The 26,611-nt window shown below is 35.5% G+C and overlaps 1 protein-coding gene across 8 annotated transcripts in view; it reads left to right on the top strand.

Annotated features, from left to right (window-relative positions):
• The first annotated feature begins 4,728 nt into the window (after window positions 1-4,728).
• The window catches only part of LOC132200347 (protein couch potato), a 73,039-nt gene continuing 51,156 nt past the window's right edge, over window positions 4,729-26,611 (top strand). For 3 of the 8 annotated variants that reach the window (XM_059625811.1, XM_059625797.1, XM_059625804.1), the window contains exons 1-2: window positions 4,729-4,970; window positions 14,270-14,847. In XM_059625811.1, coding sequence (XP_059481794.1) covers window positions 14,767-14,847 — 81 coding nt within the window. In that variant the 5' untranslated portion in view covers window positions 4,729-4,970; window positions 14,270-14,766. Of the gene's footprint in view, window positions 4,971-8,062; window positions 8,240-14,269; window positions 14,848-26,611 lie in introns of those variants that run through there. The other 5 variants (XM_059625769.1, XM_059625753.1, XM_059625789.1 and 2 more) reach the window with 3 other exon arrangements.

The following is a 26,611-nucleotide window of genomic DNA, read 5'->3' as shown; positions in this document are numbered from 1 at the left end:
CGGCATTAATTCGCGGAAACGGAAGTGCCAAGCGGCAGTGAGCACCAATTATTTTGTTGTCCGCACCCACCCGCGCATCCACCAAATCCTCACAATCAGTCTAGCTCTAGGATAATAAACTCAACCCAACAAACAGCCGCTGAAATTGTTCAAATTTATGCAATAAATTCTTTAGTTAAAAATCTTTCACAGGTAATAAAAACAATAACATTTTATTTATTTTTTCTCTTGATTTCACAGAAAGTAAATAAATGTATACATGCAGCTATTTATATGCAAAGTATTAAAAAAAAATGCAATTCTCTTTAATTTTATTATCTTCACCAGATCCTCACTTAATTTTTTTCCAGGTTTATCAAGCAAGAAGAATACGGACAAAAATATTTGGATATTGTGTTATTTTCACTCCAAATTGACTCTAAATGAAAACAAAACTCTATTCAATTATCCTACTTCAATTTTTTTAACAGGCGTCAATTTAATAAAAGTAATTCCTGCAATTTTTGATTGATAGATTTTAAATTTTATTTTACATTAGTGAGAAGGATGCAAGAAGGCACTTTATATTCTCCCCTGACAAAGAACTGCAATTAATATAAGGCTGATAAAATTCCGGTTTTCAATTCACAACTTGACTGTAGCAGTCAAGACGAGAGAGAATTATGAGGAGGGTAGGATAGGATCCCCGTCTCTGCATATAAAACATTCAGAGGTATCGAGCGTTGCAACCAAAAGGGCCCTTCAAACCTGCGCTATTTCAAGGCGGTGCTTTTGTGGAACTTTTCTTTATAAGTCAGAAAATAACTATTATTTTTTGATTAAAAAGAGATCCTTATTTTAAGTTCTGAATGTACCTTGGTATGAAATATCCATATTAGTAGTAGGTATAATTGTTTTTAATGAAATAAGAAATTTTTTTAAATGCTTATAAAATGTTTTAACCTTTTCACCTGAATTTTGGTGAGCCAAAATGCAAGATACTAAGTAAGTAAGAGCACACGATATGTAATAGAGTCAACTTGAAAGTTTGCGCGAGCAAACCACTAAATTTAATGAAAAGAGGAGTGTTTGTGAAGCGCAGAGGGCGCTAATGGGGTAAATCAGTCATTATGCCACCGCTGGGAGCACACCAACCTTCTCGGCGCACTTGCTTAACACAGATTTATGTCTTTTTATTAGCAACACTCTTGTTGATGCCCTCCGCCAAGATCCAAGATGAACTGTTTTATAACAATTTTGCATTTTATAAATTACAGTTTATTTTATATTATTTGCTTTTGAATTAGCTGCTTTCAAGTTATGTAAATGAAGACTTTTTGCAATAGCCACAATAAAAATTTGTCACCTTGAATGAACTTTGGACGGCATGAACTGTTTAGTAAAAATATATATTTTTTCGACCAAACTGTTAATAAAAAGCAAAAGAAAAATAATTTTGCACTCCAAGCGAGTACTGCATGATTAATGTAAAACTAAATGATCACCAAAAAGCGTTGTTTGTATGTAATATTTATGAATGAAGAAGAGCCCTTATTGCTTTCAATTTCTATCCATGGAGGAAAAAAATGGGCTACAATCGTTCAAAATTTTATTTATTATTCCGTATGCAATATAGCAAATAATTTTAATTAAATATAAAATCAATGCAATTGAATGTAACCATTTGTGGAGTTATAATAACTTTTGATTTAATTGATATTGATTGATATATTAAACATTCAAAATTCTTGCTAGTGATTTTATTTTACGATATTTTTTTTTTTTACTTACCTTTTCCCAACTTTTCGACGTAAACAATTGATGATGATTGGACTCATTCAACAACGAGAAAAATAATTAATTAGAATTTCACGATGGAGGGTTGATTTGTTATATAAATTCATATCACCAAGATTTGTATGGAAAAGAATCAAAACAAAACTGAATGACCTCTCATTTTGTTTAAACAGAGCCAATTATCTGTCAACTATTTTTAACAAGTTTGCACAAAAGGCTTCCCCGAAGCTAATTATCCGTAATAGGTGCAATTAATGAGTTGAGAGTTCAAGTGTTTAACAGGAAATGAATTTTCTTCTATATCTATTTAATGGCGGAGAAAACAATGGTGAATTTCCTTCAATTTGGGTATATAACCGCCTTGAATACACAGATTAACTGTCAGTTGTATCGAAGATGTCCACGACTACGGTTGTTTGTTTCTTGGCAGCAGTTATCTCGGTGGTTGGTTGATAGCAGGATTTTTGATAATTAAAATTCATAATTTTTATTCATTAGGTCTGTTCAACGAACGAACAATTTGAAATCGGCATCAGTAACCTCAAAGGGTGCAGATTTCCATCAATTTATGATAATAGAGCCTATAGAAGTTTTTTTAAATTAGGTACGAGTGTTCAGGAGATGGAGTTCAGCCTCATCCTTATCATTGCCGAGCAATGGTTGTCTGCGTTTCTGAAAAAGGGAAATTTGTCCCGATATATGCTAAATCATGCCCAAAAGGCCACGCATTCGAGAAGATCTCAAATTCATGCAAACCGGCTGAATTGGTTAGTATTTCACTTTTTCTTTTATCTTCACTGGTTGAGAAATATATGAAGGGACTATAGGATTTCAAATTAGAAATTTTAATTAAAAAATAAACGTTTACCTTAATTGTGTGACTAGGCAAATTGTATGTTTTGTCCTTTGACACACATTGATGTATTGCCTTGTTTTGTCCAAGGTAGGTGATCAACTGAAAACTGAAATTTTAAACCTTTTATGAATTATTATTTAACAAAGATAATGTTTTCAAGATAGTTCTATCCCACAATTTTAAAAGAAAAGTTCTTTCACATTTTTTCGTGGTTTGTTTTTTCACACTTTAGTTGAAATATCTGGTTCACATTATTTTTACAACAGTGAATGAGTGAATTCCAAATTAAAGGTTCCAGATTGCGTCGATGTTGAATTGGAAAGCAGAAGTTTTGACTTAAACAAACGCTCAGGTTCACCTTCATTCAAGTGCAAGAGTCGAGGAGCATTCTGCGTTAACACAAATACAATTGCTAGTTGCCTGTCCGCTGGCAGTAGCCCAATGGTCACTATACCATGCCCATGTAAGTCAAATTTTTCAAATTTTATTATTTAAAATCTTTTGTTATGTTTGAAAGTATGTTTAAATATCATTGGATTGTAGGGCCCCGAATGTTCTGTAACCCAGTTTCTTTTAACACCGCTAAATGCTCTGTGAAAGAGGATCCAAGTCTTACTACAACAACACCAAAGGTAAGAGTTAAAATATTTTTGCACAGAATTTGTTTTAAAAAAGGTAATTTTATACTGGTGAAATTACGTGCACGTGAGCATTACAAAATTATCAAAGAAACAGGCTACAATCATAATTATTATTTACAAAAAAAATCATTCAAATATTTCTTGCACGACTCCTGCCACTTCTTATTTTTTATAATTATTTTTATTTGTTGGAAATTGCGTACATTTTAGGAATAAATTTACTTGTGTAATTCACAGAGTGTTGGATGATACTTTCCTTTGTGTCTCAAATAATTTGTACGACGTTGGAATACAACATCAAGGAGCGTGTGGTTTTGTGTTAAATTTGAAATTGGTCATTACAATAACAAAAAATAATATGTTTGGTACCTGTTTGGTACGACATCACACCAGAATATATATGTGTAAAATCAATAAAATGCACTTATTGACAAATTTTTTTATAATTTTTTTTTTCTATTAAAATTTCCCAATAATGCTAATATTTAACTTAAAGATGCGAATCTTCAATAATTAATGGGCTCCGATTTTTGTAAAAATCAATTCTAGAAATTCCTCGTGTTGCGGAATTTTGAAGGCAAGGGTCATGAAATAAATGCATAATGGGCAATATCTTGACTCTTGACAAACACGCTTAGCGAATTATATACGTTTCAAACATTTTTTGTAAAGGAGGCCGATTTTCTTTTTTAATCTAATTGTGATTTCTTACTGAGTTATCGGGGAAAACTTGTGTTTAAAACAATTATATATAATTTGGAATATGGTTTATTCTTCATTATATTTTCATTATAGAAATCAAGTTATAATTTCATTATTTGTAAGAAAAACAAAACAAAACTTAGGTTCAACAAACCTAATTGTAGTGACGATTTTCATCAATTTTAGTTAGTCAATTTTGAAAGAAATTAAAGAACATTTCTAAATAATACAATGATTTTCATAAATTCAGTTCTCCAGAGTCATCATAAATTTTTCGCATGAAATCTGCAAAATAATTCTGCGTATACCATCAAAATTAATTGGGCATTTTTTTTTGTGTTTGATTTTTCTGTGTTCAATTCTGGCTTGAAGAAGGCTTCATATTAGATTTTTTAAGCAAGATAAGATTTTTCGTCAAGATTTCTAAAAAATGATATATTTCACCTCGAATTAACCTTTGAATGGGTTTTTTTCTTGATCTGTGACACTGATGCTAGTGCAGTCGGGAAGAGAAAGGGTGTTATCCGGTTTTGCAATGTAGGTCTCATCAGAATTGTGCAACCCGAGACACCCGCACATCGGCCGGCGGGACACGTGCACCCTGAGAGACCTTGCGAAGGAGAGACAAAAGCAGCAGCGGAGAACAATGGGAAGACGAGAGTGCGGGCGGTCGCGCCGAGGCGGCGCTGCTGCCTTGTTGGCCGCGTTCTGAGTTTGATATCAGAAGTATAGCCAAAGCAGCGCGAGAGAGCGACCGAAAATAATAATAATAAAAAGCGGCAGGCAGGCAGCGTGATGTTGTTACGCTTGGTGGCGTGAGTAGCGGAAGAGCCAAGGTAAAAACGCAGGTGGTGGTGGCGATGTCGTTTTTGTGTTGGCGCAGCTCGCTGGGCCGGTCACTCAGTCAGTCGGTGGATCGCACGAGCAGCACCTCTCACTCGCGGACTCACAGCTCACGTTTGCCAACGCACCCGAACATGAGTGATTAGCATCAGGTTTGTCCAATTGAATTACAATTTCACTTAATTCCGTTAAAGAACACAAGCTTTTGTTTAATCTTTTATATAAATATATAAAAGGAAAGTTAATTACAAAATAATATGGCTGAAATGTAATTATATCCTTGAAATAAATTAAATTTGATTTCAACCATAGTGTTTAAATAAGAATCAGAAATATGAAAAAAAAATTATATTTTAAAATAAGTATTTAATTTTTTTTTTATAATATAAACAAAATATTATATTTGAGTAATTTTTTGATAAAAAAAATTGTTTTTGTTGCTTTGTGCCACTTTGTGCTTAGTATCTGTATTCACCGCCCAATTACCTCATGCATGCATTAAAAAATTTAAAAAAATTTAAAAATTTAAAATAATGTAATAGATAAGTATTGAAAATATTTACGGCAATTTTAAATTTATTATACTTTCAGTACATTTTTTGATATTTTAGACTTTTGAATTTATCCCTCTCATTTTAACGTTTGAAATATTTCAATCCTTTAAATGGTTTAATTTGTGGATTTCCGCGAGGCTGCAATTTGCTAAATTCTCTCTCTGCAAGGCTGCGCGTCGATTTTCGCACGCGGCTGTGTTTTGCGCTTGATAATAATTATTTAGCCGCGGACTAGAGAGGCCTCGGCGCGTCTCTCGTCGTTCACATCAGCAAACTCGCGACTGACAAAGTCTGCTGCTCGCCGCAAAGACAGGATGTTCGCTCATCAGCGCATTTTTAGCAGACGACTCGCAATTTCCACAATGCTTTTCAAGCACATTTTAATCGGCCTGACACTTAAAGCTCAAATTTCCTTATCCAAAATATTTAAAATGATTAAAATGCGGTATAAATGTTTTATGATTTTAATGCTGATCTAGTACAGAGTATACATTTTTTTTTGCAATTTTTATTTATTTGTTTTCGGTATCAATTTATTCTTGAACTGTAATTTTAAGTGAATTAGATTTCTCTGTTATGCGCTGAAAATAATTAGATTGAGCAAAACAGGAGCCAGAAACCTAGGGACAAAAATAAATTAGGAGAAGAACAAAAGTACTTTTGTTTTCCTCTTAAGATTGGTAGAGGATTAAAAAGCCAGAAATAACCATTATCTCCTCAAATCGCAGGTCGATGAATTCGAAATTGATTCCAACAAATTGAATCGTTCGTTCGTTCGCTGCAGGGTTTGCGTTGTCGTGTGCAAACGCCTGCATATTGTATACAGACAGTTGCCATGGAAATGTTTCGCCTTTGCGGTGCCGTTCCGCTGCTAGTACTGCTGCTTCGGAACAAATTACACAATGTTTGAAAAAATAATAGACAAAACGCAATCCACCAAAGGAAAAATAATACAAACTGACCTCACAATCAGTTCATGGAAATATTTTTTTTTATTATTATGAAAAAGATAATTACAATTAAAAATTGAAATTTTCTTGGAACTTCTTGATAAAGAAATAAATTTATATGGTTTTAATATTTTTTAATAAGAGCACTACAGCTTTTTCGTTACTGATTATGAATTCCACTTTCCCATGCAGCCTCTGCACAAAGCAGTGACGTCACCTGGTTCGGGTCGAGCTGGACAAAATTAATTTTTTGCTTTGAATTCATCTCTCTCACTCAGTGGGTCACAAACTTGAAACTGGTCCGTATTATATAATTTTATTAAAATCAAATTCTCATTTCGCACGAACGCAAAACTTTCGCTATCAACGCGTGAATTCCGCCGGATTTTTTCTCATCACCTGCTTTTGTTATGGCGAAACCTGATTTCGCACATAACCTACATTGCGATGCGGGTTATGGAAAAGTATTTTTGCTGCTGGTCAAGAACGGAGGCTTTTAGCTTAATAAGTCACTTTGATTAATGACGGGCGCGCAGGTGAAATATTGCTCGATAAAGGCCCTTCGCACGACGCGTGTGTTTGATTATTGTTTGCCGATCCCTCCTCGATGCACAAATGCGACGAGAGAAGCAAAGCACGGGGGCCCTTGTCAGTTCCGATCTGGCGCCGTCCGCCTGCTAATTTGATAATTGATTATCTGCCTGACGCTGCATTTAACGTATATCAGAGCAATACAATCTTCTTTACATTCATCTACTTTTGGTAATGCTCATTTGGTAGTAAAATTAAGATCATTATAAGGCGGGCTCATGGGCTGCTTGAAAAATCGCATTACCATTGCATTATTTTCTAAAATAATTCGTTGTACTGTCTATGCTAAATATAAAATAATTAACAAAAGTGCATTTTACAAACACGCAACATCATTAAATTACTCTAATGAAATCTTTAAAACATAACTTATAGACTTTATACTTTTTACGTTATTTTAAAGAATTTTTTCGTATAAAATAAAATAAAACGTTAATTATGCTTTATTGTAACAACAAAATATAAATATATTAACTTGCAGCAAAATACCCCTTAAAACTATCTTTGGGAATTTATTTCATTTTAGTAAAAAATCAGTACATATTTTGAGGCAGCCACTCGTCACATTCACACTTGGTTACAAAAATTTAGTATAATCAGTTTATAATTTGTGAAGCCTCATAGCTAAAATAAAATAAATATGTTGGCGCTTGGCCCCATTCGATTTCTAAAATTCAGAAGATTCTTCAAAAGGGGCTGTGAATTTCAAACAGCCAGAACTTTAAATCTCATCTCTTCAGAAATTCAGAGACCAAAATAAAAAAATTTAATCCAATTTTTTTAACTACACATTTTTATGATTTCCAATTTTCCGATTAGTCCTTTGAATATAAAATTTGGAGACGATTCGGCCGGTGGCGAAAATGTCATAAAGGCGAGGCGGCACCCTCGTCGCGTTACGCTTTTCTCTTCTCTTCGGGGCGCCGCAGCAGCACGTGTGAATCACGTCAATTAAGTCGTCGGGCAATAAAATGATCGCAGTCGCGTCGATCGCTCCCCTTATCGCGGAGAGAGGGCACGCAGGGGCTGATAGGCAGGCGGGGCGGCCATGCAACCCTCGAGGGTTGTGCGGGGTTCGATCGGCGGGGCACGCAGGCGCCGCTCGCGCGCCCGCTTTCGATCTGCGAGATTTGCACTCGGGCAAAGGCGGTTGCGGATTCAACATCTGTCGCTGCTGTCCGAGAGAGTGCGAGTGTTGGCTGCTGCTGCTGCTGTGACTTCTTAGGCACCGACCGGACACACTATGCGGCCAGCGGCGCCCGAGTGACCCGACGAGCGCTCGCGGCCCCTCGCCACCACCCACGCTGCTCTCTCGCTCAGGGCCAGGTGAGAGAAATTCGCCACCCCCACACACGAAACCACCACCCAACTTCACCGGGGTCACGCTCTCACGCCAAGGGTCACGCTCGACCCACACGCCTAGAGGCTAAACCTAGTTGATTTAATTGCGGAAAACGCCCTATCGCGAAAATTTAATTTAATTTAATTTAATTGTTCTGATTTAAAAAAATGATTTGCTCGTCTTAGATATTCAATTTCCTTAGAAACTCATGAAAGGGTTTTTTATCTGGTACAGGTTAACGGGTTGACTGTTAAGGAGATATTTAAAATTGTGAATACTTAATTGGATTTTTAAAAGAATATTATGCCATTTTTTTAGAGTTCAATCACTCGCTCTAAATTTAATTAAATTCAAATTAAGTGAGATAAAAAACTTCTATTGTTTTGAGGTAATTTAATTGAAAATTTACATTTTTGATTTTTTTTTGCCATGAAAAGAGCAATCCGTGTCTGCAAAGCGATGTGTTTTCAATACAAACGAACCTCAACGATGATAATCCGTTTTTTCCGTTGCTCTTTGCATTGTATTGATTTATTAAAAAAATTATAAAATGAAAGCTGAAAGAGCAAGTGTTTAATTTTTTTATTAATATTTTATGAAACTGCCTGAACTGAATTTTTGCATGATGAAACAAACTATGGAAAAAATTTCATTCTAAATCAGGAATTACAAAATAACAAAATTAATTATCTTTAAAGAGTTTTAATAAATATTCATTAATTGACTTTGCTCGCCACATTCTTGATGAATTAGTTAAAATTGAATTAGAATTTAAGTAAAAATACGGACTTTTGATTTAATTGAAAATTTTAATTGAAAAAGGCTTTTAACCAGTCACGGCCACGGTTTGCATCTCTATATTTCGTATGTTCATGCTAACTCCCCTCTTTTAGTCAATCAATATTGTTATGAGAAACCTAATTTTCTCAACTGAATCAATTCCACTGATGAATTTCACATACCTTGGCTTTTTAATCAAATTTAACTCCCACCTCACAGTTCGCCTTTTTTACTATTTAAAAAAATGTTCTTTCAAACTCTGTGAAGTGGCCAATCAATTTGTCAGACGGCAATCCAATTAATTTGTCTGATCGTTTCAGCAGAGAATAAAAAAATAAAAAATTCCTTTTGAACTTGAGCTCTTTTTCATATCCGAATTGATATTCCGCATTTTTTACTTCCGGCTTGGCTGCGCACATCTGATCTCTTTCCCAGCGGCCGGTTACGACCGCGATAATTCCAATCATAGCTCGCTGAATGGATTTAATTGATCGGGCAGAAGCTCATAATTGGTGCGACCATCTGCCTGGTGTCATCGGTTTAGGGCCGGCAACCGCGCGAACACCGCACGGAACATGTCTGTGGAACTAAATCACCGCAATTTCTATTTATCTTGCGATTGAATCAACAAAACACTCCAATTAATAAATAGTTTATTATTTATTTAATAGGCTTTGGGGGAAAAAATAGGTGGTTTTTGGTGGAATAGCCGATTATTTTGTACATAAAAATTTAATATTTAACGACGTTTTTGGCTAAAATGTTTAAATAGGCTATTTTATGTGAAAACTTGCACAAATTTTTCAATATGGGTGCCATCAGGAGAATAATTTTTCATCAAAAAATTCATTCCAAAACTTCGTCATTTAAGTTTATAAATTATATAATTATGATAATAATACATTCAAATTATTTTCCGGCTAAATTGTTAAAACCATATTCTCCATCCCAAGCTAATTTTTATTGCAAACGCACACACATACACACCGATATAACTTTGGCCAAGAGAAGAAGTTTCCAACTTTCAGAGGCAGATTTCGGGCCGAAGCCCTCGAGGGACACTCGCAAATTGAATTAGCGAGCTCGGTCGCTTTTTGTTTGAGTGAGGGCAAAAGTTGCAGGCCCGCAGATGATGGAAAAACATGTATACGCATGCATATGAAATCACGTCGCAGATTTAATGTGTTCTTCTCAAAGTTGGATATAAGGGGGGACAAAGATGATCGGTTTTTAGGGGTTGTCGGGCTGCACTCTCTCTTGCGTGCCGAAGTTTATAAATCATCATTTGGAGTGGGACCCCCATTAGGGGGAATTCCGTTCGAGCTAGTTATGCATTAGGACATACTTATTATGGGACTCCGGAGTCCGGTTATATTTCCCCACACACTATCAATTTGCGAAAAGCAAAGTATACTCTTGATGCAAAAAGGTGCAGAGGCAGGTGCCATTCTGGTATTCGTTATTTCATTCACTTTTTTTTAATTATTCCTTATTGAATATAACACAAATTAATCATTTTTAAATGGATCATGAATTTTTTTAATTATTATATTTTCCTTAAAAATAAAATAAAAAAATTGATATTATCTACCAACAATTGATTACAAAATCTTCTGGAAGCTATTCATTTTTTTTCAAGCCAAACTTTCATGTACTATACTCCCTTTGAATTTTGCTTTCCACAAAAGTTGAACCTTTCCCACTTTGACAAAAAAGAATTTTGATTACAATCAATCACCATCAAAATTAAATTAAGGTAGCACAAATCCACGCGCATTACCAGGCGAATTTTTTCAATTTACGCAGTCGCCGAGGGACACACGTATATTATTAGAACTCAATTTCGCTGAAAGCTCCTGCGCGAATTTGCAGGGGGTGCCGCGTTACAAAAGGGGTAGTGCAATTCGAGCGTGCGTAAAAAGGCGACGTGCGTGCGTGTGTGTGCAGGCAGGTGTTTGTTCACCACTTTGGCACCAAAATGAAGTGGATCAAAGCAGCGGTGGTGCCGTCGCCCGAGCATTGTGCACCCGAAACATGATATATCGATTTCGTTCTGCTCCGGCCGTCAATTGGGCTGCCGTTCTCACACCGCACACTTTTATTATATATCCCTTGCCAGCCACATCCTCCACATCCTCCGGCAGCCGCAGCAGTGGAACTGCAAAAAAAAATTAATTAATCAACCACCCCTATTTGCGAACAAAAAGGCTTAAGGTGCCTCTGTAATTTTTTTTATATCAAAAAGTTTTGAATGAAAATTTTGTCGAGCTATCCTAAAATTTTATTCCGTCAACTTGGGATGATTATCTAGGAAAATCCTCATAAATTTTTTTCTAATTTTATAAATTTTAAATAATAAATTTTGATTTATTTTTCTCTGCCTTCTATTTTAAAACATGAAATATCACTTAAAAAAAGAAATAAATTTACTTTGAATCACTCACAACCAGGCGTAAATCAGGCTAGTAAAATTCGCTAAAATTAAAAAATTCCACTTCCCCGAAAGTGAAAAAAAATTCATTCGCAATTTTCCCCGTGTCGTAAAAATAAATAGGAAAGTAAATGCAAATTTGGGCTGCACTTACGCACTTCTTAAAATTCAATTTATTTTCCGGGACATAATGGAGGACTCGTGAAAAATATGAATATGGCCTCTCCCTCCCTTTTTTCTCTCTCTTTCTCTTAAGGTGCGCGTCTGTTTTCCATAAATATTTTACGAGGACTCGAGTTTCACCCCCGGAGGAGGCGTGTTTTTTTTTGCGCGAGTGCATTATTTTTTTTAGTCGTGTGCGAATTTTTTTCTGTCTCGCGCGTTTATACGTCTTGCGGCACACACGCGAATAATTCAAAAGAATTGGGCCGGCTGGCTGGTGACAGAAGCGAAGAGTAGAGTTTTGTGTTCGTCCGCCCTGCTTCCCCCGAGATACTGTGTACAGGGGCGGCTTGGCCGTGCGCCAAACAGGCCAGCCCGAGCCACCCCCGGTTGCTAGGCAACCGGGCCGGCGAACACCGCCACACCATGCACCTGCCGTACCGGTGCTTTATGCCCGTGTGTGTATCAAATATTTAAGGGCCGACTCGGTGCATGAAGAAGAGTAGCGCAAAACACACACACAAGCCATCAAGCGTCCCGTGGCTTGATGAGGAATTACACGCCGCCCGCTTCCTCCTCTCTCTGTCTGTCTCTGATTGTAAAAAGCGTCTCTGCTCTCTCATCTATCCAAAGCACACTTTGTGGTTCCGAGCATTCGGTTTGATTTAAACGAATTTTGCGGCTAGGCCGTGAACTGTACAGCCAGTTGAGCCATTTCGTGCTACAATTCTCTAGTTCAATGAAATAGCTTCAACTAAAAACATATTTTTTTTATTATTATTATTATTGTAGCAAAATTGTCGAAAAAGTATCATTTAAAAACTTTCCATAAACATATTTCTGAAACTCTTTATTTATTTAATAACTTCATTTGAATACTTTATTTAATTTGATCTTTTTTTATTAAAATATCGATATTTCAACAAGATGTATCATGTTATCTTCTTTGAAATTATTATTACTAATTTTGTTAATTTTTTATTTTAATTTCTTTTTAAGTCCCAATCTGGGAATAATAATCATACACAGATATTTCTAAGAATCCGTTCAACTTGCACACCAATCACATTAATCAATTCATTCATATTATAATAATAATTAAGCAAATAAATTTCAGCAGTTTAAAACATCATAATGATTAAATACTAAATTGAAAAAACTCTTGGTAGAAAATTGAAATTGGATTGTAAATTAAAAATATTCACATCAATAAAAAATATATTTTTTTGGAGAAAAGAAGAATTCCTTGCTTTCTTGATTATTTTTTCGTGTGAGAGCAAAAATTTGTTTGTTAATATCATATTTGGAATCATAATGGTATAATTCTCTATATAAAATCTTCTTTTATAATGAATTTCAAGATAAATTTTAAACAAAATTAAAAGGAGTTTTTTTCCAGTTTAATAAACTTCATTTTGCAACTGTAAAGTTTGATAATGAGGTTTAATAAGTTATAGTTCCCAGTCATTAAACTTAGAGTAGACTCTGGTCTGTCTTTTCCTTTCTTGTTCTGTGGCATATTTTCCCTCTTCACTCGCACTTTCTTCGAGTCACTTCACTCTCTCGCCCAAACAATTCCTCCCTCCGACAGCCATGAGTCGCCTTCTACTCTCTGGGCTCGCAAACTTTTTAATTATTCTTCGGTGATGAAAAGCGCTAAACTCCCTTTTGCCTCGCTGAAGTTAATGTTTCGCGACTTTTTAATGGAGATGCCTCCTCAAAAGTTTGTTTCCTAGCGACGCGCACACATACACACGCGGCCTCCGCACGGGCTAATTAATTATGCAGCAAACGTAATTTTCATTTGGTTCCGAAGAGCGAGTTGAGAGAGAAGAAGTTTAGTAGTTATGTTTGCACGCCAGCAGTTTTCTGTACACCGCTAACAAGCCGTCGAGGCAAAAAACAAGTGCCCAAATTTTGTGGCCGGGCTGATTTTCAATTATTCATCAAGTACGGAATGAGATGCATTTGGCAGCTCCATTAATTTTTGACGTTGATTGAAATTGATTCTCACGTGGCCAAAACTGGTGTTTTCCACAATAATTTAGTAATATTTATTGATTTCAAATGAAGTAAAACATTTAAACTGTTTAACTATGAATTAATTCGTTTTTTTTTCTTTTTACATTAGGAATGGGAAAAATAGGCGGTCCCCTATATTAATTATATCATTTTATTTATTTATATATGAATTTATTCTCCATTCAGATACAATGAAATGTAATAAAAGAAATTGAATTATCCAGCTTTAAGCCTGTATAATTATGCCTCAATATTAGTTAAAATTGTGATCTTAGAACCTATGATAATATTATTTTTCACCCCTTTTGGCCGCATGTTGATAATTTTTCCCTTGAACACCCAAATTGTAATAAAATTTTACCTACAATCATATATTTTTAGAATTATCATATAACTATTTCCGTTTCTTGATAATTATTTCCCACTAAGTAAGTCTTAATCAATAAATTTTGATGTAAAAAATTATCTCCATATTTTTTCACTTACTAATCTTATTTCCAAGCCTTTTTCACATTAAGAACTTTGAAAATATATTTATTAATTAATCAATCAAAATTTTTGAACAAACTGAAATGCATCGATCATTGGAATAATGTATTTGGCTTTTCTTCTGTTTTAGCCGCACAGCAAATCGAAGCAGTGAGTGAAACTGTCCACACGGTTTTGCACCGAAGAGAATCTGAATCTGCCGCTCGCTGGTCGTCTGCGTGCCACACGGGTGCACAGCGGACACTGTTGAGCGCAAGCAAGCCAGAGGAAGACGCAGTTGTTTGTTTCGCACATGAGCCTTGAAAATTGATCGTCCTGGCCTCATCACTAGAACCGCCTTTTCTGCCCCCAGCACCTGCGATTCAGAGTTTCACGTCGAGCGGTGCGAGCAACCCCGCGGCTGGTGGCACCGCACTCAAGCGCAGCAGCATCTTCAGCAGCCCCCCGGCGTCGGCCAGCACCTTTTTCACGACGGCGGCCACCATAGTGTCCTCGGACAAGAGCGGTCTGTTGCACCAGCACCAGTTGGCGCCGTCGCCGGACGCCGTGTCCAAGAAGCAGCGCCTCGCCTCGTACGCGTCGGACGGCCTCGACGACTCCAGCTCGACGCCCTCGCCCCACGCAGCCATGGACGCGCCCGTCGCCAACGCCACCAACGCGCTCTCCCAGAGCATGGACTCCGTCAACACGACGCAGGCTGAGGAGGAGGTCAGTCCTTATTTTTATTATAAGCTCCATATTTAGCCCTTATTACTTGCCCTTTCCTGTTTTCAACCGTTCGAACTGGAGATTCTCTTATTTATTTTCATTCGTAGGGTAGAGGCTATAATTTACATTTTTTGTAACAGACGTTATATAGATCCGAAGTGGTTAAAAAAGTATATTGTTGTTTATTTGTCCGATTGTTAGTAAAATAAAGTTAACATATAAAAGTGGATGAGTTCAAAACAGTCTCAATTAAGTTGGCTTTAATTTTAGATGCTAATTATATAGAAAATGTATCCACTACCATAGGAAGGGCAGATTTCAGCTCTCAAAATTTTAGAAGCACACTTTCAATATAAGGTATGTTTTGTTATTTGATTCAAAAGATCATTAATTTTGTACAAAATGTGTTGAGCCATTCAGTAAGTTAATATTGAAAATCGTAATTTTTTATACATTTAAATTATTATAAATGTATTAATTACATTTTTATTACATAATATTTTAAGCATCTGAAACATTTATTTTTAATATAATTTTTTCGAATATATTATTTCAATTTTTAAAAATTATTTTTTTGTAATATTTTTCATTTTAATACATAATATCTTCATCAATTGAATAAAAAATAACGTTAAAACCTTCATATTATCTATTTTGCTATTTATTGTGAAATATATTTTCCTAGTTTTTATAAGTTAAAATATTTGTTAGATTAAATATTTGGCAAATGATGTATTCGCTTTATGATTAATTTAATTTATAATTTACTATCTCAGATCAACAAATTTTCTTAATCAAATTGCTTTCAAAATTTGAATTTATACAATGTGATGATTATTGGACACATAAACAACAACAATAATGATGAAATCTATCTAAATTGTTTGTGACAAAAAGACCAATGAATGGAATTGTTTTGAAAATTGATATTGTCGGATTATTTGGCTGTGCGCCAAATGTCACATATTTATTCTTCATCTTTAGTTTCAAGAGAATTTTCATTGGGTTCGAAATTAGGGCAACATGAACTCATCCAAATAAATGGAAAAAACCAAAATTTTTAATCCGAATTTTTTCACTGAAAACTCAAATTTGAAAAAAAAAATTAAAAAACAGAATTTATCAAGTATAATGAGACAAATTAAAAATATTCTCAGAAAATTTTGAAAGTTTATGAATTATTAATTATAATCAAAAGCAATTTCCTAAATTCATCCACAAAGTCCCTTTCCTTTAAAGAGCTAGTCGATTTCCCACACAAACAGATTTCATTTTATATTTGCAAACGGCTCTAAAAAAACCTCTTTGCCGTGTTTTCTTTCTTTTTTTCGTAAAGCAGACATTGCGTATTCGCGGATTTGTGAGCCGTTTGTATAAAAAGTAACACTGACGTTTGCTTTGCTTTCTCCCAATATAATCTTCTTAAATCCTCTCTTTTATTTCTGTGACGTCAAACTGAACTTACAATTATTAGATATTTCTACTCTGAAAACTTATCAACACATAAATATAGGACTCGGTACATCTCTTGCTTAATTTAATGCCATATCAAAAAGCGTAGCCCTTGCGTTAATCTATGGTTCGTGCCGAAAAGCGACTTTGGATGAATCTGTTTGCTCTCGGCAGAAATTTCGGTTCAGCGACTGCTTACATAAAACTGCCACTGCACATGATGCGCCAAATGTTCGCTGAACCGATCTTTGTAACACGCGAGACGATTCTGTCTGCTCTCTTTGGCTCGAAATCGCGTTTGACAGATTTTTGCGTCCAATATTTCTCTTTCCTTCGATTTCTCGCCTTGCCCAGCTGCCGTGACATTTTGGACGCAAAGGTCGCGTGTTTTGGACGCGGACCAAATATATGCCTGTCGAGTCGCGACCGCAGTGTGTGACGCTAATTTGCCTTGGCTGGCTGCAAATCACTCTGGAAATTGATTTTCCCAAAGTCAGCTCGATTCGAGTCCGGACGAAAGATCAAATTTGATATAATGGAACCGTTCCAAATGGATTCACATGACAAGTCTCTATTGATTTTTTTTCTTACTGTTCAACTTCATATTAAATATAAAATTTTATGATATTTTTGTTTGATAAAAGCACAATAAGTTTCTACAAATAGTGTTAAACTGTGGAAGTTTTCTGGAGATTAGTAAAAATCAGAACAGTTGTTTAATTGAGACCAATGAAAATTTTAGAAAAATCGCTTGAAGTAAAGTGAAATTACAAAATGATCAATTTTAATGCCTATTGAATCATACAAAATTTCTTATAAACTATGAAAAATTCAATTTCACGGAATTTTGCCTTAAACAATATTATCAAAATCAAATAGAAATATATGCTTATTTCTATGAAACGGAAAAAAATTTGCAATTATATGTTTCTCATATTAATCATTAACATTTTACTTTCATCGAGTTTGACAATGTCCATTTTACGGCCAACACTGCTAACCACTAAGGGACTCATAGAAGGGAAATCGCTTTGCCGTAATGAGGAACCATTACGAGTCAAATTGGCAAAAAGCAACGAGAGGAAAAACGGCATCAATGTTTGACGAAGGCGCGTCTCGTAAATTTTGAATGTCACGCGCCAGGCTCCATATTAATTCAACGCGAGCAGAGAGTCAAAAAGCGGATTTGAGTGAGAGCTGCGGAGGTGCACCACATAATATAATGTGCTGGTATATTGCCTGCCTACATAAAGCAGAGCCGGCAATCCTCTCCGGGGAGAGAAACAAACGCCAAATCACGCGCATTAAAACTTTTACGCGTTCTCTCTCGCAGTGCACCGAACAAACGAACAACGTACGAAGGCCCCGCTTGTAACGAGGTACCTGCTGCTGGTTCCTTCTCCGGGGAGCTCAGCTGATATGCACCTGGGCAAAAACGAGAGTCGACACACGCGGCTTTCGTCTCTCTGTTGGAACTTTCCAAATTATATAAATATCATACTAGAAAATATAAATTTGGGCCAAAATTTAAAATTGCACCGGTGAGACTGGTGCTTAAAAATTGCATTTTTTTTGTATTTTTTTCCTCCAACTAATTTTGTCTAAAAAAATTTTGTTTACCACTCTGATTCTATTCAATATTATGAAAAAATAGGTGAATTTTTCGTTGCCATATTTAAAGTAGTAAATTCTATGAGATGACTTTTCATATAAAAATTTTTCATGAAAATTAGAAGTGATTTTCAGCGGAATTTTATATTTCATAGTAGGTGATGAAAACTCACAAAATATGTTATGTAAATAAGGATTTAATTTACTCAAATATAGATGTGAATTCTCAAATAATTTTTCCCTTATAAAATATTCCTAAAGTAAAAAATGGTTCCGAAGATAGTAAAAAAAAAAAAATGCTGCTCCAAATGATGATATCAAGTTTCCATCAAAATTATATTCAGTTTTGGCTGCTCATGAAATAAATTTCAGTACACGTCATAATACGACTTTACACTGCTTTATAAGAGTGTTTTCAGTTGAATAAGATTAATAAAATTCGCTCGATTTCTGGAGGAAATGTCGTGTGTTGTAAATCATGCGCGCACGTACGCGAGACCAACTTGCAGCTTTTAATGAGCCACTCCAGAGCCAACAAAAGGAATTTGAATAGCGGCAGCTCGTCGTCGAGTGTTAAGAAAGGTGGAAGCTGCTGCTCTTGGTTCGTTTTATGAAGAAGAAGCCGAGTAATTAAAGCAAAAGAAGTAGCGAGAGCTGCCTTTCGCAACATCAGCGAATGCAGCGCAGATAACAAATTGGATCAAATGAAGGGAGCGAGCGAGCGAGGCAGAGAAAGAGAGAGATCGGGGCGCGATTTTGCGCAAAGTGCATCGGCGTAGAAGGCTTGTGTAAATGAGCTCGGCTCGTTACCCAAATCTCGTTACAGTAGTCTCTGTGTTTGTTATCGCAGAGACGTGTGTAAATTCTGTTACATGACGCAGCCACTGCAAAGCAGCGTCCTTTTGCATGGACACGCAAAACAAGGCAAGCGACGGGATTTCAGCCTGCGCGAATAATTAAGGACGCCGTTTCGAGATTAGATGTTTGCGCCGCAGATTAATGGAGTTGCAAGGAAAAAAGGGACCGTAAAGTATGAAAAATGACCAGTAAGAAAAATGATATGAGGGTAAAAAAGGGCTCTTCAACAAAGAAAATCTAGTTCAGAAAAAGATTTTGAAAATTTTATTGCCTGGCTAGTTTTTTTTTTTTTTTTTTTTAATCAGAAATGGATGCATATACCGTCGAGCAAAACGGAAAAATGGATAAAATAAAATCCAAGGAGATAAAAAGTAATTTCATCTTAATGTTGTTCTTATGATAAACAAAGTCTAGAACTCGCATAGATTCCAAAAGTTCTCCGACTGTTAATTGAAGTAAAAAAAGGATGCTTTTTCTTCTTATTTTTTTCTAAGATTTTAAATTCATTAGCACTGGGCCTTAAATTATTTTCTATTGTCCTAAGCATTTGCAATCATACTTATTTATTTTACTCATTGTCAAATAGATATCAAAGGAAGATTTTTTTTCTTGAACTATATAGAGTCATATCAAAAACATAGAGCCAGTTAGATTCAACGACCTTTGTATTTGACCTTGAAAGCTGAAGCAACTAACCACAAGCTCACTGGTTTCAATTTTCCACTGAGTAAAAGTAAAAAATCTTCAGGTGTTTAATTGTAACAATAATTTTTTTTTTTTAAATCTCTTTTAAATTTAATTAAGAATTTACAACTATTCTAAATTTTTAATATCGCAGAGCAATTTCTAAAATCGGTGACCACAAAATTCAGGAAACTAAAAATGCTTCCAAATAATATTCAAGATTTTTTATGCTAATTAAGAATTAAGATTGAGCTAATAAGGGTCTCAAAATTCCCAATTATTTATTTTTTACATCCTTAAATCACAACTCTTTTTGTCAATAGGGTTGAGCCGTGGAAAAGTCAAAAACTTTTCTCATTTGAATTTTCCAGCTGCGAGTTTTGCAGTTTTCTCCTTTTCTTGGTCGACAAAAACGTGGTGCGGCTCAAAGGGAGCAGATCGCGCGCCCCCGCTCATCAAATTAAAGGCCTGCGCGCCGTCATCATCATCAACAACATGAAAGCCCTTACTGCACCCTCGCGTGCTCGGGCCGAAGGGCGTGGATGAAGATAATTAAAACGGCGCGCAAGATCACGCCGCGGCCGCTCGCGGATAAAAAAAAGAAGCGCGCGAGTTTTAATGGGACGTCGTCGTTGTCGGTCTCTCCAATTTCCAGAGTCGCCGTCCGTGGCAAAGGACGGTGGGAACAAAATAAAATACTGCTCTATGGAAATAAATGCGAAGCACTGCGGTAATACCACGTGGTGCATTCGATACCACTAGGTGAGGATAGGGTTGGGAGATCGAGGACGCGAGGCTTCCGCTCTCGAGCAAGAGTCGTGCCCGCCAGCACCGACCGATCAGGTGTCTATTTTTTTATACTTTACTTTACAACCAGCGTATTTCTGTACAGCAAACTTCTATTAGCTCAAGAGAGGCTTTTTATATTGCTGACTGATCGATATCTTAATTAATTCACTTTGCTAGATCTTAATCAAACTTGCAATTATGGCGAGTCTGAAAGTCAAAAGCTGTTTTTAATCTAGACATTACAGAAAACGAGTACTGCCTGGAATACCATGAAATATTTCGTTTTATTTTGTTTATCAAAAGCTTCTGATATTCAAAGATTGTATAGTTAGTTAATTGCCTAAAACGATCAAATATTTCAAAAAAAGTTTAAATTTCATATTTCACATTTGAAATAAATTTCAAATTACTTAATCTTTCACGACAATTTAACTTTAATGGCAAATTTCAAACATGTAATAACGTAATTAGCAATTAATTTATTCACTTATAATTGAAACAATACCATAAGTTTGGACATGTGTTGTTTTTAAATTGTAGTTCCACACCATAATGAATAATGATTTCTATTTTAGGGAAAATTAAATCATTTTGTAATCAAATTTCAAGGGTTCAAATGCGGTTTTGGAAAACGCATTATTTCTTGCTCTTATCTTATTCATTTTTTATTAAATAAATTTAAAAAAAATTATTTTTGAATGTATAAAAAAAAGATTTGATTTGTGTCAATGTATGGTTCCGGCGCTAAATATCAGACGCAATCTTATCAGCTTGTGCTCTTTATTGATCAGATCAGAGTAGAATAAATGAGCATCATTCTTTTCACTTATTCGGAAAAGTATTTTTGAAAGTTATTCATTCACATTTGGTTTGAAAAACAATAAGCAGACTTTTTATATAATTGCTTTTATTATTATTATTATAATTTTTTTCGCCGGGTGTCCTGGTAATCAAACCAACAATTAGAATTTCCTGGTACCTCCATGTCCATATCACATTTTTTATTTTTTACTTTCACAACTCACGTAATTATAGCAATTATGCAACTTTTTGTAATCACAAAATGCCGGCCTGCTCTGTCCCACTCTGTCCGGCAAAAATTGCAGATACAAAGTTCATATTGATCTTTTTGAGATAAAGCCTCCCTTTCCAGAGAAACGGTTGATATTTTTGGCGAACGCGTTTATTTTTTCGGCCCCATGGCGCGAAGGGAGACAGACGGCATCGGGCGGACAGGTGACCCACCCGGCATTATTTTATTTCTTTCTCAAGGTGCGCGCCGGCCGGGCAAAAACGGAAGTGGAATGAGCCAGGCTGGCAGGCAGGCAGGCCGGGGAATAGAGTGAAAAGAGAGACAACCGATCTGCCACCTGACACTCCGCTAGCTCCACATCAGCTGGCGGCTCAGCCGTGTTGAAATCGGTTGTGAGCTGAGGGATTAGCACCTGAATTGTTCCGAACGTTATACATTATTCGATTGCGAATCAAGATGACTTTTATTTCTTCGCAGGTGTTCCTTTAATTAATTTGACCGTGAGAAATATATTTCATAATATAGTGCCTCTCTCAAAAGAAGCGAAATGCAAAGTCCCATTTCATCCTTTTATAGTTAATTTATATAAAACTGTTGTTCTTTATTAAATTAATGTTAATTTCCAAAAGAGCCAAAATTTAGTATTTTTTACTTGATTTCCAGCAATAAAGTATGATGTAAAAATAAAATTCACTAAAATCTAAAAGAAAAATCATAAACTATTTTATCACAGTTAGTAATTGAAACGATTAGATAATTATATTTAGCACAAATTGAAATACAAAACATTCATATTGTGTGTGTTGTTTTTGCAATTTAAACAAAAGAATAACTTAAAATCTTTGCATACTCCACTTCAATCAAGAAAATAGTTTATAATTGCCATTAGAAATAGCTCAAGTAAAGTTTAAAAAAAAAATGAAGACACTTTCAAATTAAGAACATCTCTCTATTTGGTTTTTATAAAATAATTATTAACGAACTAATTTTAATGGAATATTGAAAACCCCATAGTATGGGACATTATTTTAATCGCTTCGGTTAAATTCTGGAACTTCACTATCGTCCTTTTTCTTGAAATGGAAATTCACACGCGCAGAATGTGTTATCAGACAACCCATGCTGGCACCCTCACGCCCAAACTCGCTGTCCGGCGGCGGCTCTCAGGGCCACACAGGCTTTATCAAAAAACAACGCGCCGTGAAGAATAAACTTTGGTTATCGCTCTTTCTCTTCCTCACACAAAGTGACCACTCATCATTTTCGAGGGGCTTTTACGGTGTAATCATGCGTTATCAGTTCGGCTGCCGACGTGGTCAGTAAAATGCACACACAAAACTCATTCGTCCGCGCTCAACTTTTCACATGCAAAACGTAAAAAAAAAAAATAATAATAGATTGGTCAGCAGAATACTCTACGAGCTAAATTTCCTTTAGAGCTTTTAAAAATTGCTTTAAGAAAAATAATATTTAAAAAAACAATTATAGTAATTATAAAAATCTTTGGATGTTTTGGAAAAATAAGATAAATAGATATAGGAAAAATTGATTTCATTTGGAAAGCCGAATTTATTGAAAATTGGCATTGTTTCTTATGAAATTGTCCTCATATCATATGCTCAAAATTGATAAAATTCAATTGTATATCAGCCAAATGTACTTCAAAACTTGTAATCAGTGGGAAACTTGACAAAAAATCCATATCGATCTAGTGGGCAGTAAAGTATACCTTTTTTTTGTTAAGCTATAGGAGCATATAAGATATTAATTTTTAATTTGACAAAATTTTAAAATATCATTTGTATTGGTTTTTAATGTTATTTTTTGTACTTTTTATTTTATTTATTTATTTTTATTAAATTGTTTATAAATAAATATGAAAGCTAGATGGCAATTTTATCAATATTTGATAGTAATGGCCATAAAAACGAGCTAATTTACTTTCAGTAGCGTCGTGTATCAGTTCTAATAAATATTGAAAATAAATACTAGATCTATAGAGTATAAAAAAAATAGTGCTTTGAACTACTGAGGAATTTTTGCAGTCGTTTGTGTGCAAAAACAAACAGAGCGTCCAAGTGCGTGAAAACCGCACAGTTCCTTGCCAACACTTTTTCCTCTCATTAGCCGGAATCACGGAGCGAAACTCTCCTCCAATAAAGTAATGAACTTCCTCGGCACCAGAGCCCAACAAAGGAAGCGCAATAATACTACCGTGTGTGTGTATATATGTATTTATCACACAACGGACGGGTACCATGTAATAATTTATTCTCGGCGCGAGCGAGCGAACGAGCGAGGCATCCTTGCAGCGGGTAAACGAACTGCGCCCGCCAATAATGATACAGGTGCTATCAATCGACACACTAACTCTCTGGCAGCACATTGTTCCTCCTCGCTAGCTCGGTGCTGCTACCATTAAAAAAAAATAAAAAAAATAAACGCGGAAAAACCGCAGGAGAGACGGAAGGGAGAGAGAGGGCGCACGGACGGACGGATTGATGACCATCGCCATCATTTCCGTCGGAAGCCAGCCGGCTTGTTTGCCCGTAAAAAAGTGGCCAGGCCACGTAGAGCCTCACCTTTATGCACGGCACACACACTAAATGTACGCTGAGTCAGAAGCGCGGCGGCCAATTCGACAAATTGCCCGCACTTATGAAAATGAAAAATAAGAGTTAAAGCGCCGCACCAACGGGCAGCTCTTTGTTCTGCATTCAATATTAAACAATAATCTTTGACCATGAATAACTCTTTTGTGATTCATTTTCGTAATTTAAATTTTTAGAAGGAAAAAATTGGTTATTGGAAAATTGCAATTCTTTGTGACAAAGGAATAGGTGCAAATCGATCATCGTCCGTAGAAAAAGTTAATTTGGAAGTTTAATTCAAATTTGAATTTAAGTTAATCTTTAAAAACTTTTTTATGAAAAATCTTCCTCCAATGTTTTCACCTGCCGTCTATTTTACAGTGCATTTTCAATAGATTTCAATTATATTTAAGCAATTTTTAGTTGATTATTCAGTTCCTCTGCTTTCAAAAATCTAAATAGCTAGGGCATTGTAATGTCAATTTTTGAGTTATTTAAAATCCTTTCCTTTACAACAAATTGAGTAATTGAAGACGATTTAATTTAAATTAGGTCTTACTTGCTAAATTTCAATTATTATTATTATTTTTTTTTAAATTTATTCCTTTACTTGAATGAAGTAGTCACTTGATAACATCTTGACGTTTTAGCACTTTAAACTTATTCCTCTTAATTTAAATTAAGTCTTCTTCCTTTCCCGTCGTCTTGTGTCTTGGAAGTTAGCAACCCCAATTTGTAGCATGAATCCTCGCACGTCAACTTTGGGGGGCAAATAAGTCGACTTGAATTGATGACTCGAAAATCAATCAGTCTCACTCGGAGAGGCTGCAGTTCCTCGGGGAAAGTCGTTTTTGTGTCCGGGAAATCAAAGATGGATGAGATGGTGATGCATTCCCTGGGCGGCCTTGCTCTCACAATGACCGATATCAGCAAGTAAGATCTCTCTCGTTTATATAAATAAGTAAAAATGCACCCGGCAACCAAGAAGAGCAGCAAATTGCTCTGCGGGCAAAAAAGCCAACGCGGAATGTTATATAAATTGCTGTTTAAATTCTTACAAGTGCAGGTGTCTCGCCTTTTTTTATATATTTTGCTCCGGCCGGAGAGATGCAGCTCATGTAATCAATACCGCAGACGTTCGTTCCTTAACAGTACCAAGCGCTTTTTGCTTTTCTCTCTGTTCTTCTCCTTCTCCGTAGTTTTTTGCCACCAATTCCCACCACCAACCAACTCACTCGGCGTTGCATGCCTAATGCACGGTCATGCTTTTGTTCGTGTCAACCGAACGTTTGATGCGCACTGCCGCCGCTCCGTATAGTCCACCGATTGTTCCGAGAAATTGTGTCCAAAACACAACATGCAGCTACTTTCGTGATTTCGTTTATTTCCTTAACTGTAAAAATATATCCAAGCAGCCCGGCGTGATTAGCAGCCGTGTTGTTTTGTTACAAATTTGTCGACATGAAACAACCTCCAAACACGGGCACTGAATAAAAAAAGCGAGCACGATACCTAAAGACGTCATTACTCGTCAAATTTAGCTTTTTTATTTATCCATGGAAGAATAAAAGAAAAAGTAAAAATGACTAAATAAGCTGGAATTGCACATTTTACAATTGTTATGAAACATGAGCTATTCAAAATACTACACAACGTTGCAAATTTTCAAAGTTTACTGTTTCTTTTTACTGCTTAATCCCAAGGTTTTATATTTTAATTGCATTTTTTATTTATTTATTAGTCGTTATTTAAATACTATTCAAATTTAAGCCCATTGTCAATTTGGTTCAACCCTTTTTCTTGTGAAAAAATGTGCTGCATTAAATAGGAGGTATTACATTATTCAACAATAAATTCAGACAATTATTGGAGCTGCATTTATTTTTAACTTATTTATTAATTAATCCTAATCATTAATCTTTATGGATTAAAGCTTACTAAAAGTAAGAGTTCAACTATTAAATCTGATTTTAACAATAAAACGACCAAGAATTGACCGAGAAAAGAGAAGAATAAAATATAATATGATTTAAGTTTCAAATCATTGCTGTTTCTGAATAGAATATTTTCCTCTGTAGGTTTATCAGATTTGATGCAATTTGACGGCAATTTGCTGTAATAACTTGACGAGCGACAATAATAAAGAATTGCAGGCTTCTGCAATCGATGCATTTGTAAAAAGCCAGGAACTGACGAGGTGCTGATTTCCCTACACTTCAGGAGGAAAACAATGCGCGTTGGGGCGAAATCGTCGTCGAACGATTGCTCAATCGGAGAACACAAGAGAAGCGCCGATAAGCAAAAAGAGGTCGTGCCGGGTGATTTGATCGACTCAGGTTCGACGACCCTCGCAGACAGGAAGGAAACTCATTTCCATCAAAAGCTACGTTTTTTGGATTTTTCACGGAATTTTCTACGCTGCACTCGCTCGACTTGCTCTATTTAACCCAATTTTTACCGCGATTTCTAGAGAGTTTGACACCCGGTTAAAAAAATCATTATTATAACATGACATGATATAATTAGGTTTTTACACTAAAATAAAAAATCATTAAATACGACTGATTTTTATAGGAACTATAATGTGATTTTTTTTCGTTCAGTGGCTTATTGGCTTATGTTATATTTTCTTAATAATCAATTTTCAAAATAATATTGAACACAAGTTTAAGTCAGTGTATTGATATCGAACATCAATTTTTAGATATTGATATTTTTACTTGATCTGTGTAAATTTTCATAAAAA

This window comes from Neocloeon triangulifer, unplaced genomic scaffold (assembly GCF_031216515.1).
Source record: "Neocloeon triangulifer isolate White Clay Creek 2 clone unplaced genomic scaffold, ASM3121651v1 ptg000001l, whole genome shotgun sequence".
Taxonomy (NCBI): Eukaryota; Metazoa; Arthropoda; class Insecta; order Ephemeroptera; family Baetidae; genus Neocloeon; species Neocloeon triangulifer.
The sequence above is the reverse complement of the archived record's forward strand: the minus strand, read 5'-3'. Positions and strand labels throughout refer to the sequence as shown.